General features: G+C 58.9%; 1 protein-coding gene across 2 annotated transcripts; it reads right to left on the minus strand.

The window, feature by feature from the left end:
- Nucleotides 1-1570: 1570 nt before the first annotated feature.
- EPHB3 (EPH receptor B3) lies at nucleotides 1571-23684 on the minus strand. Of its 2 annotated transcripts, none has more exons than XM_031603573.2 (16): nucleotides 23590-23684; nucleotides 13078-13142; nucleotides 12137-12809; nucleotides 6795-6950; nucleotides 6372-6707; nucleotides 5585-5709; nucleotides 5304-5472; nucleotides 5104-5209; nucleotides 4808-4860; nucleotides 4531-4653; nucleotides 4202-4449; nucleotides 3785-4000; nucleotides 3539-3688; nucleotides 3256-3449; nucleotides 2958-3113; nucleotides 1571-2724 (listed from the first exon to the last, which is right to left on the minus strand). In XM_031603573.2, exons 2-16 carry the CDS (start codon nucleotides 13132-13134, stop codon nucleotides 2616-2618), a joined length of 2871 nt encoding a protein of 956 aa, XP_031459433.1. In that variant the 5' UTR covers nucleotides 13135-13142; nucleotides 23590-23684; the 3' UTR covers nucleotides 1571-2615. The 2 variants fall into 2 exon arrangements, with proteins under 2 accessions (XP_031459433.1, XP_031459432.1); XM_031603572.2 differs by having other exon boundaries at nucleotides 4808-4905.
- Nucleotides 23685-24359: the final 675 nt, after the last annotated feature.

The raw sequence follows: 24359 nt of genomic DNA on the forward strand, positions 1-24359 counted from the left end.
GGAACTTTCCAGATCTCCACAGAGTGGGAAACAATCGGAGCCTTTGTCTTCCCTTAATCTCCTGGTTAGGAATTAAAAGGAGGGAGGGGAGGCGGGGGGGAAAGACCCCAGCAGCACAAAAGGCTCTTTGGAAGGGCTGGGAGAAGGAAGAGCTGAATGTGGGGAGGGCACAAGCAGGGCTCACCCCCCATATATCCCTCCAGGGACACCCCATCCCCATCACTGCCCCCACTCTCCCATAGTGCACCCATAGTGGCACTGCGGAGCATCCCCACGGGGTGGTCACAGACTCACAACCCACTACCCCAGTCCCACAAGAACCACGCGGGCACCACAGAGCTCCATAAAATTCCTTAAATAATTTAATTGAAAAAAAAAAAAAAAAAAGTCTTTTTTTTTTGTTGTTGTTGTTTTAACCTTTTGTTAAAAAATGTTTGTACAAACGCACGCTCGCATTGATCCGCACTGCTGCCGGTGGTCGCCTTTGCTTTCTTTTCCTGTTAAACGCACCTTTCTTTCTCTCTGTACACGTTTGTATGAAGGGAAGCGGCAGGCACAGCATGGGATGCAACACCTCGGGAGCAAACCCCATGAGCTGAACCCCCCCCAAAGCAGCAAAGCCAAGCGAGGAGCAAGCAGCAGGGGCTGCTATGGGGAGCAGGGCATTGGGATCCCCTCTGCAGGGATGGAGTGGGCACGTGGAGCTCCAGGGGCGGGGGCAGGTGGTGCAGAGCCCTTCAGCCGTTGCTGCGCTGCGCAGTGCCGTGCTGCCCTCCTGCTGTTTGCTGTTCCCTGCGGAGGAGGACGGGGTTAATGAGAAACCCAAGGGCAGGTGAGCGTTGAGGAAAGGGGAAAAACAGCACCTGCTGTGCGGCGCCTGGCAGGAAGGGGGGCACCCCGTGGGGAGCACCTCCTCAGCCCGCTGCACTGCTGGTGGAGAAAGCGGGGTCTGGCACACGGAGGGGGATCAGAGCCGTGGGGAAGGGTGCTTGAGGGGCCGAGGGCACGGAGACCACATGTCAGCAGCCCCGGATCCTTCCCTTGCCATGCACTTTGCATGGTGAGTTTGCACCCGGCTCAGCAGCTCCCGTTTGGCATCTGTGACTCACGGAGGCAGTTGCAACACTCCCATGCATGGTGGGAAAAGCAGGCTGTGGCCGAGCCCTGCGGCGTGCTGTGCTCCCCATGTGCTGTGGGTCTGGGCTGGCCTCGCTCAGTTTGCTCTCATGGGGCTGCAGTCCCACAGGTCAAGTACAGCACAAGGAGGGAATGGGAAAAAGCACTATCTGCAGCTCTAGATTGAGTTTTGGGGCTGACTGTGCCCTGAGACTCATCCCCTCCAACCCTGAGTGTCCCACGGAAAAGCACAGGGCTGGCACCCATCTGCTTGGCACCTCCCTGCTGGCACACATCAGTGCCCATAGGCATCCATGGGGACCCTGTGAGAGCGTCTGTGTTACAGCAGGAGTTATGGGCACACAGGGACATGGGAACCTGCAGCCATGGGCAGTGATGGAGGCAGCAGCCCCGTGCCGGTGCAGCGAGAGCGATCGAGCAAAGGAAACGCTGATAAAATTCTTATTGCCTTTATTCTGCCCATTGCCTCGCACAGTCCTGCCGGCCAGCACTCACGCACACACGCACACACTCACGCACACTCACGCACGCTGGGAGTCTCGCCCTCAGCACGGAGGAAGCGGGCTGCAGTGAAGTCAGAGGAAGGTGAGTGAGTCTTTTGGCAGCAATCACAGCGTGTGGCAGGAGCGGCACCCGCTCCTTCTGCATAAAACAGGAGGCTGGGGGAGGCCAGGCCTCCGTGTGGCCCCGGCCCCGCTCCCAGCCCCACTTCGGGGGCTGGAGGGTCCCTGTGCAAACGTGCTGATGGCCTCACTCTGCAGTCCAGAGCCGGCCACGAGAACCAAGAGGGTCCCCTTTCTGCACCCTCTTTTTTTTTTTTTTTTAATATATCTCTCTCTATTATTATTATTATTTTTTTTTTTGCCTAACTCCCTGCATAGTAAATCTCACGGGGTTCGGGTTCTGGCGTGCAAAGCCAAAAAGGGAGCAGAGCCTTTCCCCTTCAGACACGTCCCAGTGAGGACCCTTGTGCGGAGGGGTGGAGTGATTGTCTGGGGCCGTAGCCCTGTCCCTTGCGCCGTCTCCACGAGGGTACCGGGCTCGGTGAAGGCTTCGGAGCATCTGACGGACTCAGTGGACGGGTCAACAGTCTGTGGCCTCAGGGATAGGGGAAAGTGAGGACTCGAGGGGGAAAAACTGGGGTGTAAAGAAATCCAAGAAGCAGAACATCTCTTCAAACTGATGAGCACTGAGACAGGGCGGGAAGCGGGATGCGCCATCTCCGTCCCATAATCCATCTTCAATATGAAGACTGCGTCACTGCCTCGCCGCTGCGGGACACGGGACGAAAAGCTGGGCTCCCTCTTGGCACAAGTGCCTCCGATCCAGGGAAGGGTGGCCCGGCCCAGCCTGTCCCCGGCGAGCGTCCGAGGCAGAGGAGCGCCACGGGAAGGGGAAATCGGGAAGCCGGGCTGCACCGCAAACAGAACCTGGTTGGCAGGTTCCCTCAGTCCGTTCCAATGCAGAGTCCCCTGTGGTCAAACCTGAACCGGCAGCGTCTGGTTCATCTGCAGTCTCATGTCCTGAATGCTGCTCAGGATCTTCTTCTGGTGCCCTGCTAGCGTCACTCCTATCCTCAGCAGGTCCCTGCAAGGAGAGGAAGATGGATTTGGTCATCTGCCCACTTCAGTACCAAATGGCACATGGCCCCGCCCCATCTAGGTGCCACCAAGGGATCCCATCTTCACTGCAGCTCTCTGGCATCCCTCTCACATCACCTTTACCACCAGATCCTCACTCCCAGACCTTAACCCCATAGGACAACCCCACACGCAATCCACCCAAGACCACTTGCCCCGGTCCCACAAGCAGGGACTCACTCTGCTGTCATCTGCGCCACCAAGTCAAAGGAGGCGAAGCCGGCGTTGACGAAGTTTTCCTTGTACCGTCCCATTTTGATGGCATCCAGCCAGTCTCCCACCGTGGTGAAGGTGGTGTAATCGGGCACGGTGCGGTCCAGGAGTGGCTGGGAGACACTGCAAGGCAAGAAAGCCACAGGTCACAGGGAGTAGAGTGTGCAGAGGTGCACATGGAAGCAGGGAGATGCCTTATCCCTGCTATCTCATGTCTTCACCCCTAAATGCCTCTGCACTCCCAAGGATTGGGGATGCCACTGACCCAGACTGGACGCTGGCAATGACCTTCAGGCTGGCAGCATTGCGGATCAGCTTGTCCAGCGTGTTGACGATCTGTGCAAACTTGGGCCGCAGGTTGCGGTCCCGCACCCAGCAGTCCAGCATCAGCTGGTGCAGCGCTGTGGGGCAGTCCATGGGGGGTGGCAGGCGGTAATCCTGCTCCACCGCGTTGATCACCTGCATACAGAGGCGTACAGAAGCAGGCTGTGAGTGTGCTAGGTCCCTGCTGGTGACCCCAAGCTTCTCACTCTTAGGTGAACACTTACATCCTGGTTGGACATGTCCCAGTAGGGTCGCTCCCCATAGGACATCACTTCCCACATGACAATGCCGTAGCTCCACACATCGCTGGCTGACGTGAATTTGCGGTAGGCGATGGCCTCAGGAGCCGTCCACCTGATGGGGATCTTGCCTCCCTGCAGGGATACACAGATACACCCCTCTGTTATTAAGAACACACCTGCTCTGTCCTCCCGTCCCCAGATCTGCAGATTCCCATGAGCATCTCATACCAGGGAGCTGGTGTAGGTGGGGTCAGCTGGATCATCCTCCAAAAAGCGGGAGAGCCCAAAGTCAGACACTTTGCAGACCAAGTTGCTGTTGACCAGGATGTTGCGGGCAGCCAGGTCCCGGTGCACGTAGTTCATCTCTGAGAGGTACTTCATGCCGGCAGCGATGCCTCGCAGCATCCCCACCAGCTGGATGACTGTGAACTGCCCATCATTCAGCTGCCAGGGGAGAGATCAGAGGGGTTTTAACACCCTGAATGGACTAGGAAGAGATCTCTGTGTGCTACCACCATCCCTTCTTCCTCCCTAGGGCTATCCTGGTTCCTCCACCCAGAGATGTCTATGCACATCTTAGCCCTAGGGATGTCAGTGTGACCATACAGAGGGATGGAGAAGCTCGAGGTGGGACTGGTTGCTCACCCGGAGGAAGGAGTCGAGAGCGCAGTTCTCCATGAACTCTGTGATGATCATGACAGGGCGGCTCTTGGTCACCACACCCTCCAGGTGGATGATGTTGGGGTGGTCGAACTGGCCCATGATGCTGGCCTCGCTCAGGAAGTCCCGCCGCTGCCGCTCTGTGTAGCCCACCTTCAGTGTCTTGATGGCCACAAAGATCTCGCGGCGGCCAGGCAGCTTCAGGCGCCCACGGCACACCTCACCAAACTCTCCTGTGGGTGAAAAGGGGGTGAGCAGGCAGCTGGGGACAGGCTGTGTTCTCAGCAGTCGCTGTGCCCAGCCCTGGGACTTGCCTGCTCCAATGACCTCCTCAATTTTGACGCAGGAGATATCAATCTCTTTGGCGAATTCCCGGACAGCTTCATTGGGGTCTTCATAGGTGAAGGGGTCAATGTAGACCTTCATCCCAGGGGTGACTGCAAGGGCAGAGGAATCATCACCAGGGGGGATACAGCGTGGATGGCATGCCACACCAGCCTGGCATGGTCATCAAGTAGCAAAGGCTGCACCTTCGCTTGTGTGTGTGGGGCAGGACACAAGAGAAAGCGCATGTGCTGGCCTCACACTCACCATATTGCTGCAGCTTCTCTGTGTACTCGGGATCTGTGCTGTTGCGCTGCTTCCTGCCCAAAGGAGACGAGAGGAGTTGTTCAGTAACCATCCCTTTCCTGATGGGGCAAAGACATTCACTGCCAGCTTCCAAATCCCAGTACAGGCAGCCAAAGCCAGAGTTCCTCGTCCGGGAGCAGGACCCCAGTGCAGCAGGTCCAGCCCTCTGCTCTCAGACTGGAGCTGCTGGAACTCTGCCCACCAGCATAAGCGACCCCCACCTCACTCCAAGCCACCACTCCCTGTAAAGCCACTACCTGAAGCAGACGATAGCGATGATGACCACCACGATAACAAACAGCAGTCCCGCGGTGGCCGAACCCACGATGAGAGGCAGCTCCTGAAAAGTCTTGCCGGTGGAGCCTGGTGCAGGGAAAAGTAGGAATGAAAGTCAGGCTGGAGAGGAGGCATGTGTAGGAGGGCTGGGGGATGGAGGCAGCCCCATCCTGGTACCTACCATCCTCTGCAGTCGTCTGGAACTCGGTGGGAAGGCTGTAGCGGCCGTATCCTGCCACTGTGCGCGCCCGGACCTGCACCATGTACCGGGCGTTGGCCTTCAGCCCGTCCAGCCGCACCGAGTTCTTCTGGCTGGTGACAGTGTTGGCAATGCCATCACCCTGGCCTTGCTGTAAGGGAGACATGCAGATGTCACCTCTGTGACATGTCACCCTGTCACTGTGGGGCTTGATGGCTCCTGGCCAGAAAGGCCAGGGAGAGGGAAGGGAGTCTCTGCTTTACCTTCTCAGAGTACTTGATTTCGTAGTCGAGAATGATGCCGTTGGGCCTCTCTGGGGGAGTCCATGAGAGTGTCATGCTGTTCCCAGTGCTGCTGTGCAGGTGCATGGTGGGCACGGCAGATGGGGCTGGTAGAGGGAAAGAGGGGAAATATGGCTGTGCTAGCACTGGCAGCCAGCCAGGCTGGACCCCTGAGGAACCCAGGACCTGCTCAGATAACCACAGTAAAAAAGCTGAAAAGCTTTGGGACTGCTTCTGCAGGAGATGCAGTCTTGCAGACAAGATGACAAGGGACAAAAAATTGCTCAGACTGAGCACTGAGCTGACACTTCATACTGTGCACAGCTGCAAACTGGTCCAAGGAAGGACCCGGTGGACCCAAAGCAGAGCTCCCTTTGCTCTTCCCCTTGCAGGGAGCTCCGCACTCCACCCCACCGGCGAGACCTGTGAAATCAGATCGCTGTGGTGGCTGGAGATTACCAGCACACTGGAGCTGGGCCAGGTGGGGAGGAAGGAGAGAACGGCCCAGCACTCAGCTGGCTGAGAAGGTTTGGGCTGGTGCTGAGCCTTCCCAGGCCCACGGGAGGAGAAATCTCATCGCCTTCCTCCTCCCTTTGCAGCAGGCACAGCATTTCTCTGCGGTGGGTCTACGAGCTCACCAGATCATCTGCCAAGCCTGCCCTTCCCTGCCTGCATGCATTCAGACCACATGCCTTCCAGGGACGTGTGTTTAAATGGACAGGAGAATTCACCCGGGGGATTAGAGACAGTGGTGTGGGACAGCACTGACCTGCCTGGTTGGTCGTGATGTTGACGGAGGCGAAATGGGGAGGGTAGGGGCTCTTGCTGGAGATGCCGTTCACCGCCTGGATCTCGAAGGTGTACTGGGTGTGGGCCATCAGGTTGCTGATGTAGATGCGTCGCTCAGTGAGGCCCAGCTGGCGCGGCACGAACTCCACGTTGTCGTCGCAGCGCGTGCACAGCCGCCGCTCCACGCTGCACTTCTTGCAGATGACGTTGTAGAGCAGGTCATCCCGCCCGCCCGCGTCCTGCGGCTCGCTCCACTCCAGCACCAACGACGTCTCATTCACGTTGGAGATGACGCTGCGTGGGGCTGAGGGCACACCTGGAGAGGCACGGGGGGATGTCAGGGATGGCTGCCCCATGGCGTTCCTCCCACTCCCGGCTCCCATCCCGCCCGCATGGCACTCACTGGTGCAGGCGCTGTCTGCGGGGTCTGTGTCTGCTCGGAAGAAGCCGCTGCGACATATGCAGACCGTGGCTGCTCCCGAGGTGGTGCGGCTGTTGGGAGGGCAGGGGGAGCAGGGGCCCTCGCCCTGCTTGGATTTGAACGTTCCCGGGCCGCATGCTGGAGGAAGGGAGAATGAACCTGCATTAATGAAGGGCTCTTGACAGTGCTCCATCAGCTCTCCCCTGCCCACACCCAGCCCTGTGCTCCATTCCTGGAGGCACAGGTCAGGGAAGGATGTGTTCAGTCCGTCCCCTACGGGAGGCCCCTGTCGCCCTGAAGTGCCCACCCCACCCCAAATCTCCCACCCTGGCCACTTGAACCACTTCTCAGCCTGTGGCGGCGGCACCTCCGCACTGGCTCCAGCACTGTGTGCTGAACCAGATTACAACATTCCTGCCCCCGCTTCCGATGCACACTGGAGGAGCCCTGGAGCTGGCCCCGCTCGCACCTCGGGCGCTCGGCCCTAACGAGGGGCACGTGAAGGGATTAACAGCACTCAGGCCGAGGAGCAGAACGGCATCAGGAAACCACCCTGTGCCTTCAAATAGCCTCATTTAGTGCAGCCCTGTGACAACTGAGGTGTGGAATCTTCCCAGCACGGAACCCACAATATCTCCTGCCCCATACCCACATCAGTGAGACCCCCACAGCTCTATCTGCCTGGTCCTGAGGCATGCGGCTGTCCCAGCAGTCCCTGAAGTGGAAACTCCTGCCCCGTGCCTTCCTGATGACATCACCCTAAACACAAGGAGCTTCAACTTGCTTCACAGAGCTGTGGCAAGCGGAAGTTTCCTGCTGTGAACCATCTCCTGACACCCTGCATGGAAACCTTCCGGCACCGGGGTGCTGTGGGTCACTGCACGTGGGCACTGCAGGGACCAGAGCCACCCTAACTTCATGGCCAGAGCTCTTCAGAGAGAACAGGACAGGCCCTACAGCCTGGCTCACTGGCCTGAGCTACCCTTTGGACCTCTGCATCCACCCTTTAGAAATTCAAGTTTAGCCCATTCTGGGCAGCCCAAAAGGAATCATCCTAAAGGAAGGGATGAAAGCAGTGCTCCATCCCTCTGAGATATGGAGGGAGCAGCCCAAGGTGCTGGAGCAGCCCCGGCACGCACGGGCCCAGCCCAGCCGCAGTTGAAGGCAGTTAAAACTGGGTGGATGCAGCTTCACACATCAGGAACCAGATTGCTGAGGAATGAGAGATGACTGAAACCTCCTGGACAGGAACACTCTGGGCTCCGAGAGCTGCCAAACATGCTTTGGTTATGGACAAGAGCCCAGATCTGTCGGGGACAAACCCCCCTGAAATAATAGAGGGGTGAAACTGGAGCAGTGCTTGCGTGGAGCCTAAGAGGCCAGGCATGAGCTGGGAGAGCACCAGCACACAGCCAGGCCCTGAGTTGATAAGCCCACAGCCACCCCTCTCCTCTCAGAGACCTTCCTCCTTGCCTCCTCCTCCTCCTCTTTGCAGTGCAGGCCTCGTTGCCACCCATTCGGGAAGGGGAAAAGCAGGCTGGGAGGCGAGGCCCAGCTGCACCGCCGTGCCTCTGACTCTGTTTAATAAATCAGAGCATAAGGACCTCGGTGGCAGCGTGACAGCTCTCAGCCACGTTTGAAGCCGTAACTGAGCTGAAAGCTGATCCCAGGTCCCCGTGGATCTGTGTCATCTCCTCCTGCACGAAGCCGCTAGGCTGAGCTCCTCACTTCCACCCGCAGCTCTGCATCTGCCCTTTTTTCCCTGCTGAAGCATCCTCAAATCAAATAGCAGCCCATAACCTCTGCACACAGATCACATCTCCCAGTGCTGGGCTGCGGTCACCTCCGGGGAGAACATGACAGCTGCTGACAGCCACGGGATAACAGGTTAGGAAAGCGAGCAGAGCTCTGCAGAGGGTCTACTGGATGGCAGGAGAGAGCTGCAGCCCAGCAATGGTGGGGAATTGTACAGGATGTTGCTCCTCTTGGTGCACATCAGCCCCACAGCCGAATCCTGCACCGCTGCTCCTGCACTCTTCCCCTGTGTTGTCCCCACCCCGTGAGCAAAATCCAAGGGAGGGAGCCGAAAAACACCGAAACAAAACCACCATCGAGAGCACGGTGACTCACCCCAGTGATGACTGCATGGAATGGGGGAACCACACATGGAGCATCCCCCGAAACCTGTGGTCCCCTCCCATGGAGTGGCTCCGAATTGCCCCAACTTAACCCCTCAGCTGCTTCCCCATCCCACTGCTTTCCCATCCTGGCTATTTCCCTTCCTGCAGGACTGAAGCAGAAAGCCTTGAGTGCAGATGAATGGTACCACTTGCATCCCTCTGCCCAGCAGCCCTGTCCTTCCCCCACAGGCAGCTATCAGCTCCTCCCAGGACCATGTGTGCTTCATGGACCTATGCTGATCATTGCCTTTGCTCTTCTGTAAGCAGCTGCAAATGGATGGGAGCCGTGCAAGCAGCCCAGCCCCTGGCAAGGCGGTGGCTTGCCTTTTAAGTCTCTCTTAAAAGGCACTTGATTTTTCTTTTAAAACACCCTTTAGGTAGAAATATTTTACACCCGTGCAGCCCAGATATGAATGGAATAAACTCAAAGGGCAGAGGAAGGGAAGACTCCTTTGGGGTTTGAGCAGTGGCATCTGAGTAAGAGGTGGGAAAATGAAATTTTGTATTAAAAAAAGGAGGAATTTTCAATGAGCAAAGTGCCCCCGGAGCCACAGTGGGTCACAGGCAGGACGGCAGATCTCCGTGCTGTGGTACAAGCAGCCCATTGTGGAGCTGCCCAGCTCTGCACGCCAGCGCTGCTCTGCCTGCACTGCCTTTGATCTGTAATCCCGGCCAATTAATAGAAGGCAGTTTCACTTCCTGGTTTTCATGCAGCAACCCCGTGTTGCAATGCAAAGCTGCAAACAGTTGGTGAATGCAATGCTGGCTTGGCGTTTTTTGTTGTTTTTTTTTTTTTTTTTAATTCATGGTGATGTTCCCATTAGTCACTGATCGCGAGGAAAACGCACTTTGACAAACCCCACATTTTGGCCGTGGCCTGACCTGCTATCACCTGCTGACAGCACCCAAATAGGCAGCAGCACCGCCGTGCACACCCTGTATGACAGGAGGGGACTCGAAGGAAAGGGTTGGAGCTCTGCTGGCAGTGCTCTCATGAAGCTCTGAGATCTGACTGCTCCCTGGGAAATCCCACTGCCGGCCTGTGAGCACCATGTGCAAAGCCCCAAAGTGATGTGGGGCACTGCAGAGTGAGAGGGGATGAGGACACGTCCCCATGGTCCCACCCCGGCCACGGGCTCCGCTCCCGTGAGCGCTGCCTCCGCGCATCTCTGCAAGGAGTGTGTGGGAAGCGGCACAACCCCCAGAAGGGCCGTGTGCTAATTAAATAAAGATAATGAGGCTGAGAATGAGATGCCAAATCAATGCTGTGGCAACTCCTGAGCAGAGCGGCAGATCCCAGCCTCGCAGCTCGCATGACAAAGCGTGCCCAAGGAGCTGCCTTCAGCCGGGCTCATCCCGCGGGACTGGGATCCAAGGAGTATTGTCACAGGTCTGAATGAGGAGCCTAATCCCAGCGCTGGATGCAGATAAAGAGGAGGAGGAGGAGAGCTTCAAAGGGCACGGAAAGGCTGGGGAACGGGGGAGATTTACAACAGGGCTTATCCCATCTAAGCATTAACGCAGTATTGTTATTTATTAAAATGCCATCTGGCACCTCACGGCACTCCAAGCTCCGCAGTCCAGGCAGCGGTGCTGGGACATGGTACAACATGGCATGGGGGGCTCCGTCCTGCTCCCTCCATGCACCAGCTACCCGCAGGGGTATTGCCAGAGTGAGCTGTGAGCTGCAGAACGGTGGAATAAAGGCTGAAATGCAGCTATGAAGCAGCCAACAAAGAGCAGAAAATGGAGCTGGGTTATGCGAGCCCTTCCTCAGCTGTTTCCACTTAAAACACACGGTCATATGGTGGAAAATGTGATCGTACGAATGTGGTGCCGAGTTTCCCAGAGAAACGTGCGGACGCCATTTCCACCCAGCGAAGGGCAGGGGATGGGCGCTGGATGGGGTCATGCCTGCAAGCTTCCCTGTGCGAGGAAAACCCAAAAGTGCTGCCCATGGGCTGCAGGATGGGGGAAGGATGAGGCTCCTCTCCCTGCCCCTCCTGGGGGGATGTTGTATGTAGCACTCCCTCTGCTGCCTCTTCAAATGGGGAGCCATGAGGGCTGGTGTGAAGTGGTACCCCATGCCCCTCTCATTGCTGAGGAACAGCGAACACCCCATAGGTGCTGTAAGGATCTCTCAGCTCAAGCAACATGGAACCAGCTCGCCAGGAGCAGGGACCTCAAAACAAACCAAACAGTGGGTGCCTGGTGCTGGTGGATGCTCTGGGACCAACGGTGCTCAGAGGCTGAGCTCCCTGCAAGCAGTTGCTACGGTCACATATACATCCCAAATCCCACTGCCCCTGCCAAGAGCGAAGGCTCGGTGCCAAGCAGCCCGTCATCTGTGAGCATGAGGCACCCAGCCCTGGCGCCCTGTTGTCCGTGCCTCCATCCAAGGGGAGCAGCAGGGTCCTGCTCCAGGGTAGGGTCCTCGGTGCTGGAGGCAGCTCCCTAAGGCAATATAACCCCAAAAAGCAAGCATTACACTCATCCACACTGATCTTTCCAAATCAGCATTCCCTCCCTGGGGTGAAACAACAACACCAACCCTCCAGTGCCACTCATCTGCAGGCAGGATGCTTTCTCCTTCCCTCCAAGGAAGGAAGGCTCGCTGCAAGCCTGCGGCTCTGGCAGGGGGCCTCCCACAGCCAGCTCAGTGGGGCCCCGCTCGCCATCGGCGTTCTGAATGCCTCCACACAGGCAGCGTGAAATCTCACTCGCCGGGAGCCGGCACTCACCCCGACCGCCTGCACCTTTGCACACTGCAGGAGGGAGGGCAGAGACATCGGTCACGGCAGTGGGGGTGAGAGGAAAGTGTTGGAGACACACGAGGGCTTGCTATGTCCTCTAAGCCACATGGCACTGCAGACCACGCCATGCAGACACATCCCATATCTCAGCACTCAGCAGATGCTCCTCAGCTTGGAACCAGTAAGCTATGCTGGTATGGACCACAAAAGCTTTAAAGCTTCCAGATATCAGAAGCACAGACCAGTCCTGAGACAGCATGCATGCTCCATCTTTACGGAGCCACCTAAGCTCCTGAGCCTCCAAAATGAGACCTAGCTCAACACCTCCTTTGCATGAGTGCACACATGCAGTGCAGTAGGTGAACCAGGAGAGACCGTACCAAGCCCTTACCTTGGCACTGGGTGTCCTTCATGGCTGGCTCGTACCCCGCAGCGCACGTGCACGCTCCCACAGGCACCATCCACTCGCCGTCACCGTTGCAGTACAGCTTCAGGGGCACAGACACCTCCACTGCGTTGGGGATGCAGGTGCCTGGCGCAATGACCAGCGACGTGGGCTCAGCCCCCGTTAGGGTCTCCGGGAAGATAGCAAAGCCAGCGATGGTGTTGGAACATTTCTTGTAGAAAGCCCGGACGGAGATGAGGGACATACAGGCCCCCAGGTCCTGGAAAGCCAAGTAAAAGCCATTCTTGGAGAGCGGCCCAAAGCTGCGCACCTTGGTGTTCACACGGCCGGACTCCAGTTTGGAGAAGCTCTCATCCGGAGCAATTGTATCCACTTTGATATAGGGGTTCTCCATCCAGAAAGGGCTATTGGCAGATGCAGAATCCGTATCCGACTCATAATAGAAGAGGTTGAAGGTCTCTTTGCAGGAACCAGGGATGTTGGGGATGCTGTTGCAGTCCCGCACGGTGAATTTCAGCTCCACGTAGACACGTTGAACGTCCTGGCGCTGAATGAACTTGGTGCGAAGCCAGTTGTTCTGGTTGGCCTCCCGCACGTTGCACACCTGGTACGTGCGGATGGGGTTCATAGCCTCGTCGTAACCACTGACCTCTTCCCACTGTAATAGAGAAGCAGCACATCAGACCCTGGCTCCAGATAGGACAGCAGATAAATGGGAAGCATATCCGCCTGCCCCAGCCCTACAGGGTGACCAGGGGACCCTCATAGTGACCAAGGGACCACTGCTTCACTGGCTGGGAGTCAGCAGGGAGCTATGGGATTTAGAAATCAAGGGAAGGAAGGGGAGGGCAAAGGAAAGTGTGGGCAAGGGACCGTGACCCCAAGGACCCCGTAGCGGTTGGGGGCGGGACCGGCTTCAGACTTACCCCTGTCTCTGGATGGGTTGTCCATGCCAGCTCCGAGGTCACCCACTTCGTGTCCATCAGGGTCTCTAGAGAGAGAGGGAGGAAGGAGAGAAGTAATTGGAGATGAAGGCCAAGATTCAAGGGAAAAAAACAGGAGGAGTGGGGGAGAAAAGAGCTTAGGCTGACATTTCTGTGGAAAACAGCAACTTGGGGGGTGAGACGCGGTGGGAGGAGGGGGAGCGGCGCAGACAGACTCCAGATTTCTGCTCTGCTGTCAGAACAGGAAGAGCGAGGCGTCCCCGTGGAGCAGCCGGCCAGGTGGCATGGGGACGCGCTGCCACCCCCAGCCCGGCCGCCAGCCCCCCGCCTCCCGGCCCCTTGTGCACCTCCCCCTGTGCTTTGGCAGGGCACGTATTTACTGTGGCTGAGGTTGAAAGGGCCCGTTCCCATGGCAGGGCGGTGCGGGCCAGGCAGGTTTATCCAGAGAAGGAGGGACTGGCAGGCTGCTCTCCCAGAGACGCCCCACATCACTCATTTTACAAGAGGGGAGAAGAATTTGACCGTCTGGCCAACATTCCTGGAGCAGACTACAAGACAAACCACCCCGACAGCATTCCCCAAACAGCCCCAGCCCCAGCCTTGGGGGAGCGAGACGCTTGTCTGGGAAGAGCTGCAATTGCAGGCAGCTGTCGCTAATCCCAGGCAGAGCTGCAGCTCCGAAGTGAGCACTGCTGCACACAAAAACCAGGAGAGAAATGCAACGATGGGGAATGACACTATTCCCTCCATGTCCCACCACATCTAGGCTGGGATAGTGGCGGGACGCTGGAGACTTGGGTTCCTCCTGCCCAGGGGAGCCAGGAGGCAAAGGGCTGCAAACATGAAGTAAAACCCCAGAGCTGGGCAACACAATCCAGTGTGCTCGCAGGTTCCTGCCAGCAGCCCCAAAGAACGTTCCCCCCATCCAGCTGCAGGCATGAGCCCTGCTGCCCTCCTCACAGCTCCCCAAGGGCCATCCGTCCAACCCTCGTAGAGATGAAGGGCACAGATAGAGCTGTTGCTTGCTCAGAGGGTGCTCATCCCCAGCACGGCAACTCAGCCCTAGGAGCAAGGGACAATTCCACCTTCTCTTCCACTTCAGGAAAAGCACCGGCTGACCCAGCCGAGGAGGAAGCACAGAGGAGGAAGGAAGTGTTCACACGTTATGGGGATGAATCCTGGCTGGAGGATTGCTTCCTCCTGCGTCCCACCCTAGGGGCAGCAGCCAGCAACACAGTGTGGCATCCACAGCCGCGCCAGCAGCCAGCACACAACCCCAAGGCAGTGGGACAGGGGACAGGGCAGCACGCTCAGTGTGAAGGATGAGACATCCCATCCTAGGCACCCTGGAGCCCCTGTGCTGCACTGGGGATGGTGAGCAGAGCCACCCGCACTGCTCCCAGGGCTGGCCCCGGGCGCCAGCTGCCCTAATAAGGGCACAGTAGTGCTGTGGGGGCCGGGAACGCAGCGCCGGCGGCGGAGCAGAGCCAAGCGCGTGCTGACAGCGCAGGGCTGCCAAGTCCTGGAGAGGAGACCCAGGCTGTAACGGGGTGTGGGATGCATTCAGCCAAGGGCTCCACGATAGGATGGGGACATGGCACGGGGGTCCTGTGGGCACTCTGGTTCTCAAATATACCCACAGTGCGTGGGAAACCCCTGCACAGCCTCCACACCCCATGGCACCAAAGGTCCCCTTCGGCACTGCTCTTCCCTGCGTGGCTGGGACACGCTGTATCCTCATTTGGCAGCATCTGCCCTTGGAACAGCAAGGAGGGGAAAGAAAACAACAGGGCTGAGCCGGCCCCACTGGCACGGGAGCCACATAAAACACACGGTGAGAACAGGGAGGGAAAATAATAGGAATAAAACAACTGGGCAACGCAACCAAAGGAAACGGGGACAAGCATGGAGGGCAGCAGGGTTTCCTGCAGCCATGGAGCTGGACGGGGTCAGCAGTCCCCCCCTGGCCTCTCCTTGCAGCCCCACAGCACATGAAGATTGCAGCGGATGGCCCCAGGGCTGCATGCTGAGCCCAGTCAGAACTGCACTGTATCCTTAAAGCTGCTACAATGATTTCTCTGCACAGCAGAACTGAACTGGTGGCCTCCCTGCAGCAAGTACTGGGATGTGCTGAGTACCCACCCCTCACCTAGTGGGCATACACTGCCACACAGATCTAGGGTACCCGGGGAGATTTGGACACCGTGACATGGTGCTGGAGTGCTCCTGGCAGGAGTGCAGGTGCTTTGGAGAGATGTGAATGGCATCAGGGCCCACTGAGCTGTGAGTCAAAGCCTTCCAAATCCTGCATGCTGAGGAGTGCCTGGTTCCATTAGTCAGTGGGAAATTGCTTCCCAGTTTCTGCAGCTTTGGGAAGCCTCCCCCAGGCCCACTTTATCACTGCTGGGGAGTTGTCCTCTGCTTACCTCCAGCCAGGCCAAGGAGCTCAGGAGAGCACAATCCCTGCTAGGATTTGGCAAGCACAGCAATCCACAGCCACCCCCACACCAAAGCAGGATTTCTATGGCAGAGACAGATCCAAGGGCAGGGAAAGAGCCTCACTTCTCGGATGGGGCTGTGCACTAAGCTCTGGCTGCCTCCTCCCTGCCCTGCCAAATCTCCTTTGTGAACCTCAAGCTGCAAAGAACATAGTTCCCATGTCCCCCCCATCCCTTTTGCAGAGTCCTCAGCTTGCAGGGCACATGAAGGGCTGATGTGAGCCCACCTGGACCCCAGGACCTCTTATGAAGCAGGGGCTGAAGAATGCACGCTCCATGGCCAGCAAAATGTTCTGGCTCTCCTGAAGAGGCCCTGAGAGCCCCCGGCTTGCGCTGCTGCAGCGGCAGACATGCACAGCAGTGATGGCAAGCTTTGCGCTTAGCACTGCCTGAGCCAGAAGGGAAAATTCTTTCAAGATGAAGCCGCTGGGGAAGACTCAATGGTCTCCACCAACCGGCTCTGATTTAAGTGCTCTCGCCTTTGAACGTGGGGACTGCCGCCTTTATCAGGATGTGCTAGCAGGGTACGACGCCAGCTCCTTGCCCCAACGGGGAGAAGGCAGCCAGCATTCTACAGAGCATCCTGGAAGGAGGCAAGGGAAGAAAGTTACTAAAGACACCCATGTAGCCCTGCTGCAAACATGGGAACCTGTTCTGCAACACCCTGGGAGCCACGCGCGCCATCACACCCAGGAGCCGAACCCCAGCAGCCATCCCATCCCACCTGCAGTGGCTCCATCAGGGCGCTGGGAGCAGAGGTGCTGGCTGGGGACAGCAGGATCTGCGTGCAGCTCTTGTTGTTGCCTGCTAGTCAGAAAGCCACCAAAAGGGGCATCTCTCGTACATTTTAATTTCCTCCTCAGTTTTGAGATAATGAAGGCAGGAGCGGGCGGCCTTGTGCACTCCCCATTCAAGCACCTATCGGCACAATTAATCCCGGCACCGTTCTAAGCAGCGGCACAAAGGGCCTTTGGTGCAGGGCCCTTTATCTGGGAACAAAGAGCTGCCTGTGGGAGAGAACCTGAGGTTGCACTTTTCCCGCTGACGAGCGTTTCGTGTACACAAAAGTGGAGCCACACAGGGCGCCAGGCATGGGGTCAGACCCTCGATGCCTTTCCCAGGGCATGCTGCTCTCCCCTCCTCAAGGTTTCAGCCAACCCCACAGACCTCCTCTTCCTCCTGGGCAAGGGACAGCCCTGGGTGCATCCATAGCAGAAGCTTTGGGCACAGGGGGTGTGGAGAAGGTGCCTGCAGCACTGACAGGACACTGCACAGCCCACAGAGAAAACCCCAGCTCCCCCAGTTTCCACCACTCTGCATGCCTGCATGCTTGGGGTCTCGGACATGCAGCTCTGCACAGAGTCCCACCCACAGCTCTGGGGCCAGGGCAGCTCGCTCAGCCCCAGGGAAGGGCTGGAGCACTCCCTATCACCACCCACGCTGGGAACAAGCCTTGCGCTGAGCCGGCTCCCAGCAGTGGGGGAAACCGGGAGTGCTGCAGTGACCCTCTCCCTGTGCCCCAACCTGCTGCTGGGGGATGGAGGGCTGCATCCACCCACACCCACCAATGCGCGCTCACCCCAGGTCCAGGGTGAGCCAACGAGCTGGGAACAAAGCGAAGAGAGGGGAAAAAAAAAAAGTGGGGCCTGTATCACAGCTGTGGCCCTTTGTGCCAAGGGCGTTTGGCCCATCATCAAAGGGGATTGGATTTGCTGAGGCAAATGATGACACATCCACTTCAAGCGGGGCAGGTTCTCCCTGCTGCTGGAGGCGAGCCACCAGAGTGAAGAAGTACTGTGGGCACTTAATAATAGACTCATTATTTCTGCATTATGACAGGGCCCAGAGGCCCCAACTGAGATTAAGGCCCCTTTGTACACACCACACACACACACACACACACGCAGCAGTCCTTGCCCCACTGAGGAAGGGCAGCCTGGTCCCAGCCCCATGGTTAGCTCCCAGCAGAGCCCAAGGATGCTCCAAACAAGGATGTATCCTCCCCCTCCATTTCTCAACCCCACACCTGTGAGGGCAGCCTGCACCAGGGTGCAATAACTCACCCGGGAAGACAGCCTCGTGGCTCTGAGCCATCATCCGGCTGTGTCTCCCCCTGCCCTGACCCCAGTACCTGGCACCTACTCCATGGGCAGAGCCAGTACTGGGGTGACTGTGAGCACAATGGACAGAGGGGCTGCCTCCATCCAGCCCTGCCCAGCGCCCACCTGCTGACTGCCTGAAGAGGGTTTTCCGGCCGCGTGCTCCTCACCAGGAGCTGTTTCCTGATGGCCGCGAGACAGACTGAAGCATGTGAGAGAGGACAGGTGCCAGCTCTGCAACTGTGAAAAGCAGATCAAGTGGCAGCACCCGGCATGTGGGGAGGGACAGGCATCCATGCAGCGGGTCGAGCCAGTCACAGCAGATTTCTGCCACTGCAAAGCACAGCCATGCCAAGCTGGGCTGCAGCACTGTGTGGCACATGCACTGTGTGCAAACCCTGCAAATCACAATACCTGGAGCACAGGGTTTTTGCAGCAGGACGGCGGTCCCTGCCCTACAGCCGCACGCTGAGTGCTCCGCTGTGCCCTGGACACGTGCAACCCGTGCTCTGCCAGGTCCCGCTGCCAGCCCCTGGTCCTGCTGAACGGCCGTGCTGACGCTGGGAGAGGCCACGAGCCAGCTGCCCGAGTCCAGCCCTGTGCTGCAATTACTGTTCTATTAATACCACGGGGATTTCGGATGTCAGAGCCCGATGCACCATGCCGGGGTCAGCTTTGCCAGGGCGAGCTGCCTTCCCTGCCCACATGGTGCACGTGCCCCAGTGCTCACTGCTTTTCCTCTCCTTTGGGAAAAGCCATCTTCCCTCTGCTGAGGGACTCCACGGAGAAGCCCCAAACTCTGTCAGAGGCCCCACCAGCCTTCCAACTTCAGACCTGCTCAGGATGGGCACATCCCTGCCATCAGCTCCCATAGAACAATGTCAGCAGTGTGGCACCAGGCGGTACCCATGTGGACCTGCATGCAGGAGAGATTTATAGGTTGCTGTCCCCAGCAGGAGCAGCCATGCTGCCACAGAAATAACTCATCTGATCCAGAGATGCCAGACCTGTTCAAGGCACAAATACCATTAGCCAGGACATAGGCAGCAAACCAGCCTGCGTTTCCAGGCCCTGGGATGAGGGAAGCACGGTCATGGCTCTGTGGGGCAGTGTCCCTACGGGGCCACTGGGCTGGTGCAGAACTCCAAAATCCCATAGGGTTTGTGCAGGCAGCACAGCCCTGCCATGGCTCTGCCTCTATCGGTTGGAGCAGGCTGCAATCTGAAATACCTCTCTCTTCCTCCCCCCCCCCCCCCCCAACTCTGTTTTTTTTCCAGGTTGTACCTCTGGAAAGAGGCCAGGGAAAGAGTAATGATATTTAAAAAACACCCCCTCCCCAAAAAAGGTTACTCATTGCACACACAAAGGTTCGCCCCACAGACGGGGCGGCTCGGCTGCCAAGCTGCATCCCATCCAGGCAGCGCGGAGCAGGGGTTCCTGCCAAGATTTCCCTCCTCTCTCCTGCCTGGGGCAGTTACCCAAATCTCCACGCTGCTCTCCGCTCGCTTCCTTGAGCACCGAGCCCATCTGGAACTGCTTAAACCCAAATATCCTCCCCCCCGCCTCCCCCACCCCGAAGTCAGATTCTTCCAGAGTTAAAACAAGCACAGAGTCAGGAGGGGGTGCCGGGCCGGGCTGACTCGCTCCTTCATTTCAGTTTAATTTCTGGGGAACTAGAATAAATCTGTTCCTGGCGATCGTTCAAGCCCTGCACATTTTTCTCATTAATAAAAAAGGCCTTGGATCGCACGCCGTGTGTGCGTGCATGCCGCGAGCCCCCTCCCCGCTCCCCGGCCCGTGGGGTCCCTCCTGCTCCCCAGTCCTCACTGGGCACCCCGGGGAAGAAGGGGAGGAGCACATCCCCTCCCCAGGACACAGTTTGTCCTGAGGAGGCCCCCGAGCCCCGCCTTGGAGAGGGACAGGGAGGCCCAAATCCCCCCCACAGCTGATGCTGGTGGGAAAATCCCTCATGGGATGGCCCTGTGGGACGGGGGGACAGCAGGGACGGTGCCCCCCCAGAGGCACCGCAACCCCCGCAGGGCCCCCACGACTGGAGCATTCCTGGGGAGGGGGCTGGGAAACAGGTGTTTGTCAACAGGGTGAGAAACGCCAGGCCTAGGCCGTGCAGAGCTTAGCGACGTGCAAAAATAAAATAAAATAAAAAATACAACAAAATTCCCACAGCAACCCCCTGCCCGGACCCCCAGCTGCCACACGTGTGGGGAGCGGGGCTGCGGTGCGCAGCTCCGGCCTCTTCCCAAGATGGCTCCCCTTCTTCCTCAGAGGGGCGGCCATGCGGAGCCGCGCTCCATCCCGCCTCGCCAAGGGGAAAGCAGGCTCCCGGGGAAGCAGGCTCCGGGCCCTTCAGCTCTGTGGATGGGGAGAGGATGAAGGCCCCGCGCTCAGCCCCACAAGGCCCCCACGAGGGTGGGCAATGCTGGAAGCCAAAGGAGGGAGCACGAGGCCTCGAGGCCTACAAAATGGCTCCCATCCTGCCCCGCGCTGCTGGCGGGCTCTGTGGGGCTCTGTGGATGAGAGAGGACGGCCCACACCCGACACCAGCTCTGACGGGCTGGCACCGCCACGGGGCGAGCCCAGCCCCAGCCCGGGCCTGGATTTTGTGCAACAGTAATGACGGTGATATACATAAAACAACAACAACAAAAGGCAAAGCAAGAACTCGAATGGGACCAACCCGCCAGGGTGGGAACGGCACTACAGCAAGAAGCCTCCGAGATGGCAGCCCATCCCCAGGGCCACAGCCAGCTCCTGCACGGGGCCTGACCCCCAGGTTGTGGTCACCTCACGGATGCTCCCCTCTTCCCAAAGCGCTCTGCTTGGGAACACGCCTGCTCCACAGTGACACCAGCTCCCCGTGGGTCCCACGCTGGGGAAGCGGGGAGCCATGGCAGCCACCAGCTCCAGCACAACCCTCGGGGACAGGGACGGGTCCCTGTGACCCACGTTGCACCCACCCCGCCGCTTGCTCATGCACAGAGGGGGGATCCCGGCTGGCAGCCCCACACCCTCCCCCAGCACAGCTCCCAGGCGGAGACGCTGGATCCCGACAAACCAGTTTGACTCAGCACAACAGGAACAGCTACAATTTTAAAAACATGCGAGTCTGTGATTCAGGTTGCTGGGGCTGTTTTAATTAAACACCAAGCTCCCCTGCTCCTGGAGCAGGCAGCAGCAAACGGCTCACGGAAAGAAAATGCAACCAACTGGTTTCCCCGAATATCTCTGGCAGTAAGTCATCACAACAAAACAAGGAGTTTCGGTTCATTCCTTAAAAACCAGAGGCCGCTATTCCCCGTCGCCAAGCCTGGGTGGATGGACACAGCTCCGGAGTGCAGCCGGGTGCTGGCCCACGGCAGAGCTGCAGACAATGCGGGGTTGCGGAGTTCCCTCTCTCCCGACTGGCCGCATGCTCTGCTTGACACAAAGAAGAGCCCTTCTCCTCCCCGACTCGGAGCACAGCTCCCACAAACAGAGCTTTTTGTGAGGAATGGGGGATTGAATTAATCCAGCAAGTGTGACGGAGCCCTGCGACCTGCTTTTCTCGCAGCCTTACCCCAAGCATCAATAAAACAGCGGGGCTGGCTTCCCTGGATCACCCCACCGATAAAGTAATTAAAGGAAAAGCTAACGTCCCTGCCAAGAAAATACTTGGTGGTTCCAGCTCCCGATGCGTGGTCAGCCTGTGAGGTGCCTGGGAGCAAGGCAGGGATGGGGTCAGAGGAGGAAAAGCCCATAAATCCTCCTGGTTTGGGTGTTCTGCTAGAACCCGTGGGCTGCATATAGCCTCAGTGCTAGGGCTGGTGGAAGAGCATACAGAAACCCCTCAGTGAACATGGAGCTCTGTGACCAGAGAGGCGGCTCATGCAGGAGGAGTACGTTCCTCCAAAAGTGGTCCCAGTCCACCCACATCCCAATGGAGGTGGGCAGAGCTCCCCCAATGGCTCCCAGCTCCCTCCGGCCAGGGCTTTAACCCATATAGGTGGTGATGGCCTCAATCATCCCGCAGCCCTGCCGAAAGAACTCAGCTCCAGACCCCGCACGGGAGAAAGGATCCGCTGTTGCCCCCGGACAGAGCATTCCTTCTGCAGCCGGCCTGGGGACTGCTGAACCGGAGAAGAAAAACACATTGTGACTTCAAACAAACCCAGCGCACTTACGGGATCTGGAGAGAAACCATTTTCTCCTCAGCAGCACAAAGCCCTCACTGAGCCACAGCCGAGCACCGCTCCCCCCACCCCCATGGGGCCTTGTAAAGAAACCCAATGCCATGCTGTGCCCCCGAGGATGGAGCAGATCCAGCCCTGTACCGCTGGGACCATGCCCTCCTGGCCAGGCAGCGGCCCGTCACCTCTTGGGGGGGGGAACGGCCAGGACCTGGGGGCTGCCATTGCCTGGAAGACATGAGTGCGGATTTATGGCCACGCCAGATTTATGGTCAGCACTAAAATATCCGACTGAACGTGCACGCTCCAGAGCTCTGTGTCCGTCAGGAAGCAGTGTTGTGAGCGGCCGGGAACGCCCCATTGCAGCCAAAGTGCTGGAGCTGGCTGACCCAGAGATGAGCAGCGAGGATGGGAACTGCAGCAACTTTCCCTATAGCTCAGACAACAGCAAAAAGGAGGGGGAAAATACAGGGGGGGGGGAAGTCCCAAGGAGCTCAAGGCCAGCCCCAAAAATGCTGTGCAGTACCAGCCAGGCCCCAAAGCAGTCCACCTGGGACAGGCCGTGACCTCCTGGGGCAGTGTGTTTGCTCCCTGACCCTTCTGCACACTTGGGAAGCAGAGAAGACTCATGAGCCCATTGGCATGAGTTGGTTGGTCGCCCTCCATCCGGCTCTTCTCCCCTGGGCAGCAGGACAGAGCCTGAGCCCCAGTGGGTCAGACGGCACTGGGAGATGCTCGCATCATGCCGCTGCTTCCTTCCCAATTCTCAAACCGTCAATACGAAATGGGGTCCGAGGGGCTGGGGGCATGGAGATGCCCATTTGCCTGCAGCCCCCGTGCCAGGCAAGCTGGGCACAGACTCGTTTCTCTTCGCCCCGACTTCTGCTTCCCAGCCTGAGCAGGCCACGAATCCCAGCTCGCCTTCCCACAGCCTACAAAGGAGGATGTTTTTTTTTTTTTTCCTTTTTCCCCACCCTTTTGCCAAAATAAAGAAGAAGAAGAAAAAAAATCCACTGGGTAGAGAGAGAGGGAGGGGGAGAGGCAACACCGCGAACAGCCGCCCCCAAAACTTTGTCGAAAGCACAAACGTGGGGGAAATGCTCCCTTCAGAATCGCGCTGCGAAGGGCTCCGGCTCCAGCAGCCCCAACACCGCGCCGGGGGCAGCGGAGCCTCCGAACGAGCAGAAACGCGCCCGAACAAACAAAAGCGGCGGCCCCTCCGGCCGGGCAGCGATCGCCGCGCACTCCCGGGGCGCTGAGGAACGCTCCTTCCCGGGGGTTTCCCTCTGCCTCCACTCCTCCGGGAGCGGGGCCGTTTATCGGACGCCGCGCACACTTCGTGCCGAGACAAAACCCAGCCGGGCCCCCTCTTCCTACGCCCCGGAGCGGGGCCGCAAAGCCGCGAGGAGCGGGATACGAGCCCCCGAAAAGAAGAAAACCGAATCGAGCAGGCACGAGGGGGGATCCCTCCTCCTTCCGCGAGGCTGCGGCACGCATGGCCCCACGCCGGGACCGGGGGGGGTTAAACCACCGGGGAAGGGATGGAGCCGGACACCGCGCACGGACACTCCTCCGGCGGCCCCGCAGCGCCGGCTCCCCCTGAGAGCGATACGAATGCCGCAGCTCTCCCGAACTCGGAGCACGCAGCACCCGTGGGCGTGTGTGCGCCCGTACCCGGGCTCCGGTGCGGCGGCACGCCCGGCCGGTACTCACCCTCGAGGGCGCGGCGGCCGCCGGGCAGCAGCAGGAGCAGCAGGAGGGGGAGCAGCGGCGGCGGCGGCGGGGCGGCCCCCGGGCGGGCCGCGGCCATGGCGGGGGGCGGTGCGGGCGGCCCCGCCGGGCAGTCCCGAGCTCGGCGCCACGCGCGGCTCCTCTCGCCGCCGCGCCACGCTCGCGCTCTGGCGCCGCCGCCGCCGCCGCCGCCGCTCAGCCGCGCGGGGCGGGGCCCGGCAGCCAATCAGCTCCTCCCCCTGGCAACCCGGCGCCCCTGGCGACGGAGAGCGCGGCGCTCATTGGACGGCAATATGGAAAGGGGCGGGACCTCGGCGGAAAGATGAATTGGAAGGGGCGGGCGCTGTGAGCCGCGTCCCACCCAGGGTCCCGCCCCTCAGAGCGGGAGGTGCAGGGCGGGGAGCGCGCCCCACCCAGCGGTCACCCGCGGAATTGGGCTCTTAAAGGGGAAGCGGCCCCGGACAGCCGTGAGGGAGCGCGGCAACGGGCCCTGCCCCCACCCCAGTGGGGGTCGGTGTACAAGGGTGGGCATGCAAGTCACGCTGTGCGTCACACAGGATGGCCAGTGTCTTCCATCCCATCTTCTACAGTCCCATCTTGTCTCATTCCATTCCATTCTCTACAGTCCCATCCCATTTCATTATTCCATTCAATACCACCCAGTCCTATACCATCCCATCCTCTACATTCCAATTGCATCCCATTCCATTCCATCCAATCCAATCTCATTCCATTCAATTCCTTTCTATCCC

This window comes from Phasianus colchicus, chromosome 10 (genome assembly GCF_987193195.1).
Source record: "Phasianus colchicus chromosome 10, bPhaCol1.hap1.1, whole genome shotgun sequence".
In the NCBI taxonomy this organism is placed as follows: Eukaryota; Metazoa; Chordata; class Aves; order Galliformes; family Phasianidae; genus Phasianus; species Phasianus colchicus.